The sequence below is a fragment of the Bubalus bubalis genome, chromosome 3 (assembly GCF_019923935.1).
Source record: "Bubalus bubalis isolate 160015118507 breed Murrah chromosome 3, NDDB_SH_1, whole genome shotgun sequence".
In the NCBI taxonomy this organism is placed as follows: Eukaryota; Metazoa; Chordata; class Mammalia; order Artiodactyla; family Bovidae; genus Bubalus; species Bubalus bubalis.
This window is the reverse complement of record NC_059159.1, coordinates 111,010,916-111,030,056: the sequence shown is the minus strand read 5'-3', so window position 1 is coordinate 111,030,056 and position 19,141 is coordinate 111,010,916. Positions and strand designations below refer to the sequence as shown.

Sequence of the window (19,141 nt, the reverse complement as noted above, 5' to 3'; positions counted from 1 at the left end):
TACATTACATTATGATCATATATTTATAAAAGTATATATAATAATTTATTCAGATCAGTCCTTGAGGGAAGAATGTAAAATACTGAGAGGGGTTGCTTTAGATGGGTTTGTAGAGGAAGGTCTGACTCTCATGTGAGCTTGGCCTTATCTTAGTAAGCAGAGGCTGAAATGAAAGAAGGTAACATTTGAGCAGAGATCTGAAGTTGAAGGAACAGGCAGCAATGTCCAGAGCCCAGGACAATTGAGGAACAAACCTAAAGGCTTCTGGTTGGAGTACAATGAATAAAGGAAAATGGAGATGGATGCAGATGAAGAAACCAAATGACAGTGGGTGTAGGGCCTCTTAAGGAAAGGTAAAAAGTGAGCGTTTTATTTTAAATGTGACGAAAAGTCATTGACAAGTGTTAAGCAGTGGGGGTGGGCAGGGAGACTTCACATTTTAACACTCACTTCAGGCCTGGGGAATTAATTGGGAGGGGACAAGCAAGAATGTGCTGTCAACTCACACCTCAGGGAAAGTAAAGTGATCTGTCCAATTCTTATTGATGAAGAAAAACCAAATAAAAGCATTCTCTTAAATCAGAGAATGGAAAAGGAAGAAAAAACTGAATTTGAGTCTCAGGTTGAAATTTCACAGATTAATAAAAGCCAACGTCCTTTGATAATCATTTAAGATTCAATAGCAAGTTGCTAGTTTCCCCAGTCTTCCTAATTTTCATTTTCATTGCCCAAGAAAAACCAGGGAACATTCTCAGCTACTCTCTGCATCACGCCCTTTGTCCTGACTCATTCAGCAAAGCACATCCTGGGGAACACTGGTTTTCTTGGGGTCTCTAGCTCTGAAGCATTGCTGATGGGGAAGCATTATTACCGGAGGAGGGAAGTTAGTGTGGAGCAAATTTCAGCCTCTGCTTACTAAGATAAAGCCAAGCTCATATGAGAGTCAGACCTCTATTTCCAGAATTTAGTCCATTCTTTAGGTACCATCTTACTTACTCTCAGAACACAGTGACAGTTTTTATAGAAACTTAAAAGGAATTCAATGTCTAATTGGACATTGTGCATGCATGAAGGCATGTTAAATTGCTTCAGTCATGTTCAACTCTTTGCAACCTTATGTATGAACTGTAGCCCGCCAGGCTCTTCTGTCCATGGAAGTTTCCAGGCAAGAATATTGGAGTGGGTTGCCATGCCCTCCTCCAGAGCATCTTCTTGACTCCAGGACTGAATCCATGTCTCTTGTCTCCTGCATTGGTAGGCAGGTTCTTTACCACTAGCACGGCCTGGGAAGCCCCAGTTGGACATTTTGTATTTGGATTCATTTCATTTTGTAGAGGGGTATTGAGTTCTACAAAATTTCAAAGAGCGTGTGCTGTTGATAAACATGCCCCCCCAGGTGTTGTAACTGGATGCACTGGTCTATCTGCAGAAATGCTGGAGCAGATCCTCCTCTCCTAGGACATCTGATCATCCACCTGGCTCCCAGTGATTTCATATCATTTCATGGTTGTTATCTGTGTTCTCTGGTAACAACTACCCAAGGGCTGCCTCAGCCAGGTTCACTTATCATGTTTTATTGAAGGCAGTGGACTTCCAGCTTATTAGTCATTACAGTTATTCATTAACTGGAGAATATTTGTCTCTAGGTTTCCGTGGCAAGCTTTTCCCTGAAAATACATGTGAAACCCTCTGATATAGAGTTCTGAGCATAGGATACTGACCCATCCTTCCCTCTTTCCCTCCCTCCTTTTTTCTTTCCTTCCTTCCTGGCCTTTTATGCTTTTGCTCTTCTAATTAGCACCATGGCCCACCCTTTCCCACTCCCCCATACATAATCCCTGGCAAATAAGTGTAAATATACCTAAAAGCAAAAAAGAAAAGCAAATTAAAATATTTCAAAAAATACCCCTTACATCATATATGGGCTTCTCTGGTGGCTCAGATAGTAAAGAATTTGCCTGCAATGCAGGAGACCTGGGCTCAATCCGTGCGTCAGGAAAATCTCTTAGAGAAGGAAATGGCAACCCACTCTAGCATTCTTGCCTGGAGAATTTCACAGACAGAGAAGCCTGGCAGTCAGGCTACAGTCCATAGGGTCACTAAGAGTCAGACACAGCTGAGCAACTGAGGATGCACAAACACATCCAGCTTATATATAATTCATATATATTATGGGTGAAATATACATTCGACCCCAAAGCTTATAAACTCGAGTTTTTAGACTTGAAAGTGGCTTCACCACAATTTTTTTTGGAGGTAGAAAAGTGAAAACTAAGCCTTTTCTCTGCAAAATCCTAGGTATAAAGAAAATGAATTGTAGGAAAATAGATTTCATCAAAGCTAGAGTGATTGTAGGAAAGATCCAGACATAGGTCAAAGAGACCGAGAAGTCCAGAAGGCAATGTTCCTTCTGTGTGACACCTACCAATGGCAGAGGAGGAAAGAACACTAACAAAACAAAAACAAAGATCACAAGAAGAGAAAACAAATCAATGGGTTGACATCAAAGTTCCATATGCCCTTTCCCTTTCTCAACACAAAAAATGAAAAAGAAAACATTTTCCCTCTTCATATTCACTTAGCCCAGTGGTTCTATCCTCCCAGAGATTTGAAACTGGCATTTCCTTAAACAAAAAAAAAAAAAAAAAAGAGAGAAAAAAACCTTTCTACAGTGTAGCTAAATGAGCATAATTAAAAGAACAGTAATTTCCATGTGCTTAGTCTCTCAAGTAAAACTGACTTATTCTTGTAGAAAGTGAAAGTGAAGTCACTCAATCCTGTCCGACTCTTTGCGACCCCGTGGACTGTAACCTACCAAGCTCCTCCGTCCATGGAATTCTTCAGGCAAGAATACTGGAGTGGGTTGCCATTTCCTTCTCCAGGGGATCTTCCCAACCCAGGGATCGAACCTGCAACTCTTATGTCTCCTGCATTGGCAGGCAGGTTCTTTACCACTAGTGCCGCCTGGGATAATCATAGTTAAATTCATTTTAAAAATGCTTTTTTTTAAATACTATTTTATGCTATATAGAATAAATATGCAATGAATGTGTGTGTGAGAGAATAGATATAGGTAATATCCATCAAACAGCTAAGGCTGATCAAATTTACAAATCTGGATTGTGCCCATCAATGACTAATTCCTTTCTCTTTAATCTAATGAATAAATTCTGTTTCATTAGTAAATTATTAATATATTAAAAGTCTTTGGTATTTATTAAAATAAAGTCTAAACCTCATACAATATTCTTTTTCCTGAATTTTCTTGTGTATCTTTTAAATTAATGTTAAGGTTTCATATCTCCCTCTGGATATTTATTATTAAGACAGAGTAATTTGTAGTCTGTCATCGTGTATAATTTCCTCTTGAACAGATGGGTAATAAGACAAGCAGATAAATATGAGCATTTCTAAATGGGAAAAGACCAATTAAATTACCTGCTGTAAAGTACAATATAAATACCATCTTGTTAGGCAAGGATTCAGAGCACAGTTTCTGTCAAACTGATCTAAGGATGGGGAATTAAATGTGGCAAATTTAATTTACATTTTTCTGGAGCCCTTAAGCCAGCAGGGAAATATGTGGTTTAAACTCTGTGCTTAAGGTTGCCTATCTAAAGCTATTTCTGGTCTTAAAAAAAAAGTAGTCTATCACACCTTAATTTTTTTTTTTATGTCTCCTGTTTCTGAAAACTGTCTTTTTTTCAACTTTTTATTTTGTATAGCTCATTAACCATGTTGTGATAGTTTCAGGTGAACAGTGAAGAGACTCAGCCATATACATACATGTATCCATTCTCCCGCAAACTCCCCTCCCATCCAGGCTGCCATATAATATTGAGTAGAGTTCCCTGTGCTATACAGTAAGTCCTTGTAAGTTACCTATTTTAAATATAGCAGTGTATACATGTCCACCCCAAATGTCCTAACTATCCCTTCCCCGAACCATCTCCCCTGGTAACCAGAAGTCTGTTCTCTAAGTCTGTATAACACTTCAACTTTGATGCTGTAATTTACTATTAGGAAGAAGTAGATTTTGATTCTGAGAAAGGCTTGTAATCTCCAGCTTGAAAGAATTCAATGATTTAACCCATAGTTTTCATAGTAATACAGGAGTCAAGTAAGTATAGGTTATATTTGTACTCCTGGAGTACCAATGTACAGCTTCTTCAGCAAAATATGCAATCCAACATGGTTGATAAGGTGCTTCTCAGCAGGTAACCATGGGGTTTTAGGCAAAGTCCTTTTACAAGGCTGGCATAACAGTTAAACTCCATGGCATCACCATATGACACAAAACTTGACAGCAAGAATTATCAAATCTATTTTTCATATGTAAAAAAGTTGAGAGTCAACAAGTGAGTACCTGGTCCACATTAGTATTGGGATCCAGGCCCTACTGGAATCAAAATGGAAAATGCAAGAGTTTTAGAAATTTATTTTTCCATTTCCATTTGGAAATTTAATTTTATTCAGCACATTCATTAAGATCAAGCATATTCTAGGTCTGGGGGTCCAGGAGTGAACAAAACAAATTTTCTGCCTTCATATCTATTGGAAGAAATGAACAAGATGAAGTGAAATGACTGTATTTTTCATTTAATTATTTTATTTATTATTTATTTAATAATTTATTTTTAAATTAAATGAAAAATACTGTATTTTAGATAGTGATAAGTGTTGAGAAAAATACAGCAAGAAAGGGCTGGTATAGGAATATGTGGGAGGAATTAATGAGCTGATTTATTTTATTATGTATTATGTATTCAATTAATAAGCTGATGTATTTTAATTCATTGCCATCTGATGATGAGAGACAGAGGACTGAGAGGTAGTCACTCCTAAAACGTGCCCAATCTTGTCAGTGAAATATCCATCAACTGTGTTATCTCCCTATGGAGCCTCCACTTTAATTAGGCAACACCACATTTAGCCAGCAGGAAAATCTGCCCTGCTATCTGGAGAGGTATGGAGGAAAATCAGATTCTACTCAAAACTATTAGAAACCAGAATATAACAAGGTTATGCTCAAAATCATATTTACAATATTTAAAAATTTTTATCTTCCTTATTATAAGCCTAGAGCACTATAATAAATAGGTTTTTGATTGGGTATATTCTCCTGCTTTCTCTGTACACTATGAACATTGTACAAAATGAAGGCACAATATGATATTCAGATAGTGAGTTTCTGGATGATTATTGCTTATTCTCCCTTCAGAGGTTTGAAAATGATGCTTTAAGATTTCTTCACTATTTTTAGATATGGCTCATTTTGATTATTGTCTAACATCCAAGTGAATGTATATTTTCTTTTTTTGATATTTCTATATGAATTTATTTTAAATTGAAGTACAGTTGATTTACAATATTTCAAGTGATTATGTATTTTCAATGTCATGTTCATTTCCAAAATAAAATCTCTGCTTTCCCAATGATATGACTCAATGTCATTGTGCACAATACTGACTTTCATGTGTAGAAGAAAATACAAGGTCAAAATGAGAATATTTTGGTCTAATGCAGAAAAGGAGAGTGGAGTCTCCAGTGCTGCAGTTAGTAAGTGCTAGCAAAGCTTCACAGTGAGCAAAGAGGTCATAAAAATGTCTTTATTTGTTTTCTTGTTTTTAATCTTTTCAGTAGTACAGGACTGAGAAAACCACCTGATAAGCTTATGAGACATTTATCTAGGACAGCATTCCTCATCTAATGAGATAGAATGAGCACTTACTTTCAATTGCCTTGATTTTATTTTCCCACGGGACACAAGCAGCTTTGAAGTTCTCAAAATCTCGGAGAAATTTTGCCCATTTCTGAAAAGAAAGCCAAGTACAACCGTAAAACCCAACTGCTTGTTTGTTAAGATGGTTATCCCCCACACTCATCCCAAAATATCACATGACAATGAGCTTGGAAAGATCGCTCTGGCATCACATAGTGCTTTTTGTAAAAGGGGAAGATGCTAGGTTTCACTTGTTCTCCTGTTCCCCACCTACTCCTGGACCAATTTAATTAAAAGATATTTACTGGCTCTCTGTTTTACAGAAAATATGCCAACCATTGAAAATGATCTGTTTATTCTGCTACACAGTAAAAGAGCAGAGACTGAGTTAGCACCTAATAAGGTATGTGTTTAATTAAATATTCATTGCATGAAGAAATTAAGGAACTATAAATAAGGCATAGTTCCTGCTTTGAAGGGCTTCTAGGTCAAGAACACTGTACAGTATGTTAAGTGCTATGACTTTTCATTCTGGTAGAGATAAAACAGTTGTCTAAATGGAAAGGCATGGTGTTATAGGAAAGGGAAGGAAAAAAAAATCATAAACTAGTTTTTGTTTATCCAACAATGTTGGGTTACCCATAAGAAGAAGAATGAGGACGGGACAGATAACTTTGCATATGTATAGATGATGCTGAGATAATGGATGAGCTAAACAGGCATGTTTAGCAGTAGCTAAATAAGATTTGATACGAGTCTGAAGTTCAAAAGATTACCTAAACCAGAAACAACTCAAATATTCATCTATAATCGAATGGATAAGTAAATTACAATATCTTCATATGATAGAATATAACATATAAATAAAAATGAACTATAACTCCCATGACATGGACATATTTCATGCAAATAACATTGCTCAAAGAAGCAAAAAACAAAAGCATAAATACTGTATGATTCCATTTATTTAAACTGTAAAAACAGATAAAACTAATCCATGATATATAAATATGTATCAGATCTACCTATAGATTTCATATTTAAGATAAATGAACTTTTTTCACAAAACTTCATCTCTATGGGAACATATTTAGCATCAGGTGGTATAACATTTGTAAAGAGGAGACAATAATGTCTACATACCTACTTTGCTGTGAGAATTAAATGTGGAAGGACTTTTATAATAAGAACTCAATTTTTATAAAAGGATTTAACTCAGTGCTTGGAACATAGTAAGTGCTAAATAAATGTTAGTCTCTTTTCTATCTTTTCCAAAAATTTACATTTATATTGGTATATCATTTGTTTTCTCTATTTTCTATCCAATTTATAGTTGATGTACCTAGTAGAGAAGAGTTATATGGCTCTGTAACTTGTAGACATTTTGAGAAAGAAACCTTGATCCAGAACCACATAACTCCCAGGGAATGAAAATGAAAGGGGCACAGTCTATTACATTTGGAAGTGATAAAATCATACAAGTCAATCTTTTGCCATAAATCAATGTTTCTCAACTTATTTTTCACTTTAACTCCTTTAAAGAGCCTTTCAGGACAAAAAGAATTTTTTTTCTGAATCACCCCTTTCTCCAAATTTCAATAACACAGAGTACTGTGTATCTAGTATAATGTACCTAAGTATACACATAACATGTTGGATTTTTTTTTCACTCTTTCAGAACAGAACCAATTTTTTTTTCACTCTCTCAGAACAGAACCAATTTTACAACCCCTTGGGGGCAATGTGGCTTCCACAGAGCTTATATGGCATCAAACTGACTGAGCTATGAAAATACTTACCTTGGACATCATCATCTTAAATGCAAACCACTGTTTCCCTTTTCCTTTCCCAAGAGCCCCTTCATTTTCACTCACAAATTTTTTTGCTTCCCTGAGAAAATAAAACAAAATAAAATGTGGGTGGAGATTTATATAGTATATGGTAGTGGATATTTAATTTTATTAGGTCTACTGCTTTATTTCTCCTTGACCCTTTTAAACTCTTAACAAGTGACTGAATTTCATAATCTTGGGATTTGTAAATGATGTTTAAGTTTTAAAATCTAGCCAAGTGTTTAAGTTTTTAAAATTCTGGCCAGGAAGAATAAGATGTTTTAGTCTCACTTATTAATCAGCTGGAGTCATCAAAAAGCAAGGAATTTATGCTAAACATCAAAATAGAGAACCCCAGTTCTCATTTCTACCACATGTAAAATTGAATCTGAAGTTTATTTCAGATTCTGGCAGTCAGAATGTTTATTTTAAAATACTTTCCTTCTTTTTTAAGGATTGCTTAAAAAAAAAAAATAGAGCAGAGAGTTTGGGACAGACTGACACAGAACACACTTATTGACCTGGTATTTAATCTCATAAAAGCAATTATGACTTAACACAGAAAAACCATACTATATAAAGCAAAGGGGTTTAGGGAAGAGAGAAAAGGAAAGGAATCATCTTTGGCCTCACATTCTCAAAGGGTTTCAAATTTAAACTTTAACATTATTCCCAAATATTTGTACTTTTACGGTAGTCACATCAGTGTCTTTGTGTGCGTTAAAAAGCATCAACTCATCAAAATGGATAAAGTGAGCATGTTAAATACGCTACAACTTTTATAACCTTTTTTAGTCATTTTTGCTATTGTTGTCTGTTTGCAATTTGGAAAGAATTTTACAAATAGAGGCAGTCCAGGCTTGCCCTGACCTCTCAGGGGCCATAAAAGGCATAACCCAAGAGAACCAAGAGATAATCCGAACCTGGACATTGGTTCTGCAAGTACAACACTGTCGTCAGTTCGGTGGCCCCTCAATACATGACTACAAACTTGACACACAAAGTGTTCTTTAAAAGGTGAAAGATGAAACTTCATCCTTAAGTTGATGAAGGATATTTTTGTGTTCCTCAGAATCAGGACTAAACTCATGATTTTACAATAACCAGTGATCAAAACAGCACATGCCTGCTACTTTAGCCGATAACTAAACAATGGTGCCCTATTATTCACCCATACATGGGCACCTACCCATGGCCTGCCATACAAACACAAGCACAATGGAGAAGATTCTCTTCAGACGTCAGACTCCCCACATCATTTCTTTGATGGCAGGGACAATATCTTACCCTTTTTTTCTCCCACAGCACTGCTCACTACTTGGATCATAAGACGTGTTTGGTAAACTTATTTTTAAGTAAATTTGAAATAGACATGACTGGCATAATTCAGGTAGATGGAAACAGGGAAGTGTCTAAAAACTGTATTATCCACATCAATTAATGCTCAAAGGCAGTCATTCCTAGACTTTGGAATCACACCCTTCTCTCCTGCCTTCTCAGAAACTAAATAGGACAGCTTCCTAGAAATGAAGAAGAGTTATTAGGCTGGCCTTGTGAAACACTCTGACATTCGACAGGACTTCTGGGCTGTGAAGATTAATTGAAAAACAGTTTCTAAAACATTCTACACAGTCTAAGATGTTCGATAAAGCCATATCAACAAGTATAAACTGAACTCTCATGGCTGGGTTTTAAATGCAGGCAATCGAAAACAAGCGTATCACAGTTAAACTTTAACTATGTGGTTATAGAGATGACAAGACAGAAGTGAGTATGGTACCTAACAGACACTTTGTAAAATGCTGAACTGATATAAACTGAAAATCAAGTAACCTGAGTTTAACCCAGCCTCTATGATTTGTCTCTGTAACCTTGTCCATGTTTTTGTCACTCTCTATACCCATGCTCGGAGAAGGCAATGGCAACCCACTCCAATACTCTTGCCTGGAAAATCCCATGGACGGAGGAGCCTGGTAGGCTGCAGTCCATGAGGTCGCTAAGAGTCGGGCACGACTGAGCGACTTCACTTTTACTTTTCACTTTCATGCATTGGAGAAGGAAATGGCAACCCACTCCAGTGTTCTTGCCTGGAGAATCCCAGGGACGGGGTCACACAGAGTCGGACATGACTGAAGCGACTTAGCAGCAGCAGCATACCCATGCTGGGGCTTCCCTGGTGGCTCAGACAGTAAAGAATCTGCCTGCAATGCAGGAGACCCAGGTTAGATCCCCTGAAGAAGGACATGGCAACCCATTTTAGTATTCTTGCCTGGAGAATTCCGTGGAGAGAAGAGCCTGGCTGGCTCCAGTCTACGGGGTCGCAGAGAGTCAGACACAACGGAACAACTAACACTTTCACTTTCTTTCATACCCATGCTGAGGAGAATCCTGTTTTTCAAAAGAAAGCGCACTTGCTCAGGACTTGCACACACCTGAGCAAGTTCTGCAGATTCCTTCAGTTACTGTGTAGCTTTTAACAGGTCCAGGATTCTCAAACAAACAAAAATTGAACAAATGCTTCCTGCTTGCTTGGGTGGTGGTGAAAATCTAAGGTGTGACCATAGATGTGAATGCGCTGAAGGCATTACTACACTGTCAGTTCCACTGTAACACTTGTTTTGAAACCAAGAATCTGTTCTAACATGATTGTTATACTATGGAGCAACCTGAACATAACACAAACTTTGTGTTTGCTTATGTGTGATTTTTATCGACAAGAAACGCTAAGTGAATGCAAAAAAAAAAAAAAAAAAATCACATCCACCTAAACCTAGAAGGGTATACACAAAATGCACACACCTCATCAACCAGCTACTTCATCACACCCATGTGTCAGAAAAGCCACATCCATTCAGAGCTGACTTACAATGACCCTGCTTCCAGGCTTCACAATAACTCACAAACTGAAGTCTTACCATTTCCACAAGCAAACTTCAGATCTTTTAAAAGGTAAACAGCCATATTTATTGCAGTATTTATGCATTTCTCAGCCATTTAACATGTGTAAAATGTTGCTGCCATTTTCTTAAATTTCTCTTTTTAAAATATGTCACCTATGATGTTCCTGAATGTTATGCCCCATTCCCATTATTCTGTAAGTGCTGTAGTTTTCATTACCCAATTTTCAAGGTGTGGTGATTTTTAGGAACCCATTCATCATGTTATAACAATTATTTGGCATCAAGAATTTTGAAATTCTTAAGACCAAGTATATGTAGGAATTATCACGTCATTCTCTATTATAATAAACATATATAAATGGAGAACCAAAAATTCTTCTTAGTAGTAAAATCAAAATTTGTTTTTCAAACGTAATAAAGTGACCACTTTACAGACATGTCCATAGCTCTTGATATTTAGGAGATAATTAAAGAACATCAGATTGGCCTATTAGAATTATATTGCTTTCTATTTGAGTGGCCAATTAAAAAAAAAGACTGCTCTAAGCAATCAGAAGTGTAAAGGAATAGCTAATCTACTCCATAGGTTTTAAATTTTGTGAGCTGATAATTATGTTACAGGAACAGTAAACTAGCAAAATTTAAGAGACAGGGAAGTCAAGGTTATAAACAAGTTGAAGTCACCAAAAAATTAATTGTAAATTAAATTATAAAATACAGAAATTTATTTATATGGCTTCCATAAGAGTTTTTAAATCAGTTATTGCATACATACTTCTCCTTTGAACAATCTAAACAAGTTTTTATTTTTGGTCTCTTAAATTGCCAAATTCTCCCTGGTGCTAGGCATAGTTTCATATTTGTCCTCCAGTATTACCCTACCCCACCCTCAACATACATACACATCCTAAGTTTTCAAACAAAAGTCTGGACTTCACTCCACTCCGTATAATTTCAAGTATGAATTTTTTTCTCCCGGTAGCTCAGCTGATAAAGAATTCGTCTGCAATGCAGGAGACCCCGGTTCTTTTCCTGGGTTGGGAAGTTCCCCTGGAGAGGGGCATGGCAACCCACTCCAGTATTCTTGCCTGGAGAATCCCCATGGACAAGGGAGCCTGGCGGGCCACAGTCTATGGGGTTCCAAAAAGTCAGTCACAACTGAATGACTAAGCACAGCACAATGCCCTACCTACTCCTCTATTCTCCAAGAGGTCTTCTCCAAGTTTCATAGTTTCATACCTAAGGGCTCCTTGGCCAGCCATTCTAGCTCCTTCTGCTCCCCACTGCCTACCAGGGCCAAATAACTACCAGGGGTAGTGGGCAGAGAATTGTTAAGCAAGAACAGAGGGGTATAAGCATCTTGCTCCTTTCAAGCGTAGAAGAGGGGAAATTGAGGTGGAAGAGCTCAGAGAAAGAACAAAACTTTACACTGTTTTCAGAGCTGACCTTTACAATTAGCTGGCATGATTTTAGGATAGAAGAAACTAGCATCACCCAATCCCATCCTTCCTGATAACAGATTTCTTAACCAGAAGACAATATCTTCTAACTGTGCTGTTAGAAACAAGATAGAAAAAAAAAATATCCAATATGGAGATAAACACTGAGTGATACTTATCACACTAAAGTAGCCATAACAGATGTCAGAATGCAAGAAAACAAACAGCAGAGTCTTTGAAAACCAAAAGGCGAAAAAAAAAAAAAAAGTTTTTTTATATTTTTCTTGTAATGAATCTATTTTCCTACCCATTTGTATTGTTCTAGATAATTTAAAGGGATTTTTCTAGCCATTTTTCATGGCTAACATGAAATAGGCTTTTGTGGATAAATTCTGAATACCTACTAGCCTCAAACCAACCAAATATCTAACTGAAAAACATGTGTCATCTTCGTGAACTGCATTCAACAAAAGCTGCCTGCCAAGTCTGTAATGCAGTCTCCATGTCTCAGAGCTCAACCCCCTGGTACAATATGCGCAGCTCTCTCAGCTGTAACCCCAGACCCAGGGATAAATAATTGAGCAAGGTCTATTTAATGACAATAATACCTGGCTTCATCATTCATTTATCAGCCCCTTTTGTTGGTAATTAGAATAATAAGGTTTCATGGGCGTTCAAGAATGCTTTCAGTTAGTTGAAGGAGCACACTTTGGCCTAACTTACAAAATAGATAATTTACCCTTAACACGTGATACAACCCTGATTCCACAAGGGAGTTAGGACATGCTATGCTGCCTTTGACACATTCTTATCCCAGGAAATGTGCTCCCCATTTGGATTAGGTTAAGTTGACTTTTCTTTCCTCTTGTTTTCAGTTTGATGGTATCATTGAGCAACCCATTTATTGCTCAAGTAAATGAAAGACATTTCAAAACTGGTCTTTAAGCCAACTATCATCAAAACTTGTGCTCATGAACACTACTTTCCAATAAAGAAACCAGAAGAATGAAAAGTCTTTTTCTAATAAGCACCACCATTAAAAAAAAAAACTGACCAATTTAAATTGACTAAAACTTAGAGCTCTAACTTTTCCTAAAATATTACTGAGTAATTGAAAGAAAATTGAGGAGATAAGAAGATAGTCTAATGTACAGAAATTGAAAATAAGGATTATAGGCCTTCTTAGATAATATAACTCCATAATTAGACTGACAGAATTCTTTTAAATCATCCTAATACTGGAACTGATGATCAAAACATGTGCTTTTAAAAGGAGGATGCTGGTGACAGTAGTCATAATGGGTAAGATGTTCAGCTGCTTCATCTTTAAAATAGAGATAGTAATAGCTATCCCAAGGGTTGTTTATGCTTTATAGGAAAGAATATCTGTGATGTGTTTTGTAATAATGTATGTAATGTGTCCATGGCAAACAGGAAGATCACCATAAACAGTAACTATCATTAACAGCGCTAGAACTAATAGGGCTGACCAATTTTGTGCTGACTCTCCAAATTAAAAAGTTGAGGACTAGATACTTCCAGGCAGTTGCGGAAAGCCAGTCCATTTCCCCTTAGACTGTGACCCTAGCGAGATGTGAGTGTAGTGGGAATCCATCTTATTACCAAAAGAGCAGGAGAGAATTCAGCCTTACATCTGAGACCTGATGAGGGGGCCCAGGTGTCTGGTTTCAGAAGCCCCAGATACAGTGCTCCTGGGAGGAGCGCTAAGTGCCAGCCCAAGTCCTGCTCCTGCCATTCTGTGCTATTGCAGAGAGTACAGGATGCTTGGACAGCTGGGGAGTCTGTGATAAGAGAAAAAAGAGCTTCCCTGTGGCTCAAGCAGTAAAGAATCTGCCTGCAATGCAGGAGTCTTTGGTTTGATCCCTGGGTCAGGAAGATTCCTTAGAGAAGGGAATGGCTACCGACTCCAGTATTCTCACCCGGAAAATTATATGGGCTAGTCTTCATGGGGTCACAAAGAGTTAGAAACGATTAAGCAACTAACACACACACTCTGTTGACTAGGGCCACATTTCTATTCAATTCTGTGATCTGTATCATATAACTGAGACACAGATTTGAATCTTGGCTCTGTCATATATTAATATTAGCCGTGTGCTTTGGGGGAGCTGTTATTGATCCCAAGCTTTCTTGCCTATAAAACATGACCAGGGAAAGTCACAGCAATGACAGTTAATGTACTGAATGTTTGCCATAAGCCAGGCAGTTTACATTCATCATCTCATTTAATCCCCACCAAATCCTGCAAGGTGGGAACTATTTTTATCTTCATTACAGAGATGAGGAAACTGAGGATTAGGTCAGTAAAAGAGGTGTCCAAATTTACCCAGAGAGTAAGTGGCGCAGCACAGCTAGGAATTGAGCTCAGTATCTCCAGTTTCCTCAGAATAACATTATTACTTACCTCATGGGATTGGTATAAGGACATATAAAAGTTGAGACAGCATAAACAAAACAGTTTCTTGGTATACCAGGGGTATATGGTACTTTTGATTAGTATTCAAAAATATTTATTATTTTTCTGGGGAAATGAATTTGATACACTGAGTAAAATGCCAGAATAAAGAACGATTCTGACATGACTCAGTAACTGAGCACACATGTACACTATCTTTACAACTCTGTAAAAATTGTGTGTGCCAATGGCCAAAGACTGGGCAATTATGCAAATAATTAGTTCCTCTATCTTCTAAACGTATAATATTGTCATACAGTTTTGTTTACAGTAATAAAATAAGATTTACAGTAATAAAATACAGGGTTTTTTTGTTTCAAGGCACTGTGCCATATGAAGGAAAAAAAAGAATGTGGTCTGGGCTTTTCTGTAAGGCATTTCTAATTTCATAAGAAAGCTAAGACATAGATAAATATTCAGGGAATCATCTAATTGCTACCAAATGAGTAAACTGTGGTGTTGGAGAAGACTCTTGAGAGTCCCTTGGACTGCAAGGAGATCCAACCAGTCCATTCTGAAGGAGATCAGCCCTGGGATTTCTTTGGAAGGAATGATACTAAAGCTAAAACTCCAGTACTTTGGCCACCTCATGTGAAGAGTTGACTCATTGGAAAAGACTCTGATGCTGGGAGGGATTGGGGGCAGGAGAAGAAGGGGACGACAGAGGATGAAAAGGCTGGATGGCATCACTGACTCGATGGACGTGAGTCTGAGTGAACTCCAGGAGCTGGTGATGGACCGGGAGGCCTGGCGTGCTGCGATTCATGGGGTCGCAAAGAGTCGGACACGACTGAGTGACTGAACTGAACTGAACTGAGTAAATAGTAAAATTAAGGGCTGGAAAAATTCAGATGGAAGAGCAGGCTGGTTAGAAGGAAACTTGAACAAAAGGATTCAGATACATAGTCAAGGTTGCTGGAAGGACAGTACAGTGCAGGGAACTGGCAGTGAGCAGTGGTGAAGAGATGGAAATGTATCTGGGGCTTTCAGATGGCTGATGAGGAAAACAGTCTAAGTGCTTAAAGGAGGAGTAGGCATGCCCAATGCCAAGGCTCACGTCCATTGAGTCAGTGCAGAATTCATTCTGATGTTAATAAGGAGCAGGAGCATTTTTTTAGCGGGAGACTGATAAGTGCAGTACAGTATGCTATCTGAAAAAATGTTGCAACAATGATCTGCAAGATGAATTAGAGGAAAACCAAGAGAGGCTGGATATATTAATAACTTGTTTTCTAACGCCTTTATACAACCTGCTTCCTCTTTCTGGAATGCCCTTCCCCTCTTCGCCACATGATTTCTTCCTTTTCATTTTCAGTTCAACAGCCAGGTCCATACTACAGCTCCTCCATAAGCTCTTTCCTGGTTTTCCTTTCTAACACTTACCTCCAGCCACATGTCAGGGTGATTTAACCTCTGCCCTTTATGTAGTAATTACATCACATATTAAAGTTAACCCATAGTCCATTTTCACCTCTGCACTGGGATTTCTTGAAAGCAAGGTCCATTGTCTCAATTTCTAATTTCCCAATATTTAATATAGCACCTGGCATAGAAGTAAGTTTCAACAAATGTTATTTGAATGAATGAACACCTCCAAGACTAGATGGTAGTCTGCTGTGGGATACCTGTGGGATCTTTTAAAAATTCCAAAGGCCAAGTGTCCCCATCTCCAGTCCACTTAAGTCACAATCTCTAAGGATGGGACATAGGCATCAATACTTTTCAAGGTCCCTAAATGATTCCAATGTAAACAAGTTGAGGATCAAATTCAGAACTAAACTAAATTTTATTTGTTGAGACTAGTAAATTTAAGAGCTTTTTATGTGGCCACAAAGTTGCTGGAGGGTTGGGCTAAAAAGTTACTATATCAAATATGATTATTTTGGTGACCCCTGGCATTGACAATACTCTACATATTTTGAAACATGATAAATTTATTTTGGTGAATAACTTCATCTTGAAAAATAACTAGCTCACTCTATCTTGTAACCCTAAAGGACAACTGAAAAATTTGTTTTTTCAACAACTAAAATTTGTTTTTTCAACAACTAAAAATTTCTGAAATAATCTGAAGACAAGCAACAAAGAACACCAAACACGCTGGCTGAATATTCATATAACCTCTTAGCCTGTATGTGTGGCTTATTTTGGTCTGCCTCCTTTTAATAGCATCATTTCACAGATTTAACAGATTTTACATATATATTAGAGAGAGAGAGATCATTAAGACCTCTAAACATTTCATCAGCAATAAACATTACAATGATCTGTTTTTACCAGCTCTGATGACATTCATGAAGATATGTGAAAGCTAGCTGCTGGTATTGGTAAAAAACTAAAGCAAAGCTTGGGTAGGTCAAACCTGTATTAAGTTCAAAGTTACTACCCATAGAAATTCTTCAGAACTAAGATAATTTCTTTGCTCCCTGGGAGTATAAAACAATGCTAATTTTCATGGCTGGCTTAAATGTCAATTAAAAACTCAAACATAATTCAGTTGTACCCTAGAGGTCAGTCAGGCATCTCAGAGTAATTTTAGATGAATCAAGGGAGAAACAACATAGCCGGGCTTTAGTAGTTTAATAAAGAAAGAAAGAACACTAGATCCTCTTTCTACTTGCTGATTAAATGTTTTCCTAATTCTATTCTACCTGATTAATTTAAAAATCAATTTATGTTTAACAGTATTCCTCCCATGGATGGAGGAGCCTGGTAGGCTGTAGTCCATGGGGTCGCTAAGAGTTGGACACGACTGAGCGACTTCACTTTCACTTTTCACTTTCATGCATTGGAGAAGGAAATGGCAACCCACTCCAGTGTTCTTGCCTGGAGAATCCCAGGCACGGGGGAGCCTGGTGGGCTTCAGTCTATGAGGTCGCACAGAGTCGGACACGACTGAAGCGACTTAGCAGCAGCAGCAGCAGCAGAGAGAGGAGAAAGAAGACAATATAGATTTTCCCAGGAGGTAAAAGTTTGTGCTGAGTTTTAGATATTGGTCACAACATAAACTAGTTTTCTGCTTTATGAGGACACCAAAAAATTCTAAGATTTGTAAATTGTCAGCAGAGATGATGTGCAAATGAGTTGCTAAAAAGAATTCTTTCTCCATCTAAAACAATCTATAACAGTAACTTTATAAATATCTCTCCAGATCTTATTAAGCTCTATATCAAGGATTTTTTGTTTTATTTTTGTTTTTGTCTTGTTTTAATGAATCAATGAGCATGCAATTAGCAGCACTAAAATCTAAAAGTAGGGGTGGTATTACCCATGTAATACCACATGGGCTGCAGAGTTCTGAGCCATATCCCTAAGACATCTAGGTATATCCCAGTATATTGCTATTGCTTTGACTTTGGGGCAGAAATGAGATTTAAGAAGACCAAGTCCTTAAAGACACAAATGAATCTTAAAATCAAGAGGTTAAGAGTAATAAGAAAAGTGAAATATAAAATCTCATCTTGACTAATCTTAACCCCAAAGATTTTCAAAATGGCAGAGTATCCTCTCCCTACCTTCATTGTGGGAAAATTATACTCACAATTAGGTAGAAATAGCACTGAAAATGTAGATTGCTACCCATAGATGTAAGAAGGACCTATCTGAAATTCTGATCAACAAGGAAATTTATTTCTATAATTTTTTATTCTCCTTTTTACTCAGCCATTTTTTCTAAGTATTCATTGAGTGTGTTTTATGTTTTTAGCAGACTTAAGTGGTTCAAAAAACTAAAGAAACATGGAGATTCCTTCCTGAAGCTTAAACCCCATTAAGAAAAAATGAGATATAGGCCCACAAAACTGTTATACAACAGTGCTAGACAGCCTTGAAGTGAAAAGGGAGAGGTTAGTGGAGGCTTGAGAGCTTGTTGAAGACATTGTAGATGAGATAAGAACTAAACAGGACATTAAAGGGCTGATAGACTTGAGTAGGCAGAGAAAGGCATTTCAGGCATAAATTTGCAGAAATTTCCTCAACAAAGGAGACATTTCCACCATGAATCTCAAGTACAATCTCATATTCTTAGATACACTAACATTCAGGGATTGGTAGACAGACTGTGCTAATTTCGCTTGGTTGTTTATATGCATTCTAATGAAGCATGTTTAATGAATTCTGAATACTGTGAAACAGACGGATTCACAGGACACTGCCTCAGAATGAGAGGAACCATTCTGTTTTGAAAGTTTTGGTAAAATATTTCTGCACAACACCTGTGTGTTCATATTTAGTCCCTGGTCAACATTTCTAAGTATCGTGAAATATTTTTTTTCAAAATTTTGTGTGATGATATTTAGGAATGCTAGAAAGCCTTAGCTTTCTGTTAGAACAGTATGTTCTGCCTTTTGATCCAAGAGTGGGCAAGAAACTTTAAATGATGGCAGTTCAGTGAACTCTACAAATAATGAAGACTACCTGGTAAATTGCTTGCTACAAGATACACTTAGATCTAGGTCTCTCCTGAGCATTTGTCAACACAACTTACGCAAGGTCATCCACAGAGCATAGTATATTCTGATGTGAATTAATCTTTCTGCTGAGCTGACTTGGAGTCTTACTATTTCACAGTCTCCTTCCATAGCCTTCCTTCTAAGCTTTCCTGACCCATATGACCAACCACTGGCCAAGAAACACTATAATAGTATGCATAAAATATAAAAATTAATTCATCCAAAGAATCATGTATCTCATAGATATTTGAATGTGAATATGTATGTATATGGTCAGTAGCATATACATACACATGTGTGTACATATATTACAAAAACATA

The 19,141-nt window shown here is 37.3% G+C and overlaps 1 protein-coding gene across 1 annotated transcript in view; it reads right to left on the bottom strand.

Annotated features, from left to right (window-relative positions):
• TMC1 (transmembrane channel like 1) overlaps window positions 1-19,141 on the bottom strand; it is a 140,811-nt gene that overhangs the window by 76,022 nt on the left and 45,648 nt on the right. The window contains exons 5-6 of the mRNA XM_044939954.1: window positions 7,522-7,612; window positions 5,732-5,813 (exon numbers count right to left, since the gene is read on the bottom strand). Of these exons, the coding sequence (XP_044795889.1) occupies window positions 5,732-5,813; window positions 7,522-7,612 (173 nt within the window). The remainder of the gene's footprint in view (window positions 1-5,731; window positions 5,814-7,521; window positions 7,613-19,141) is intronic.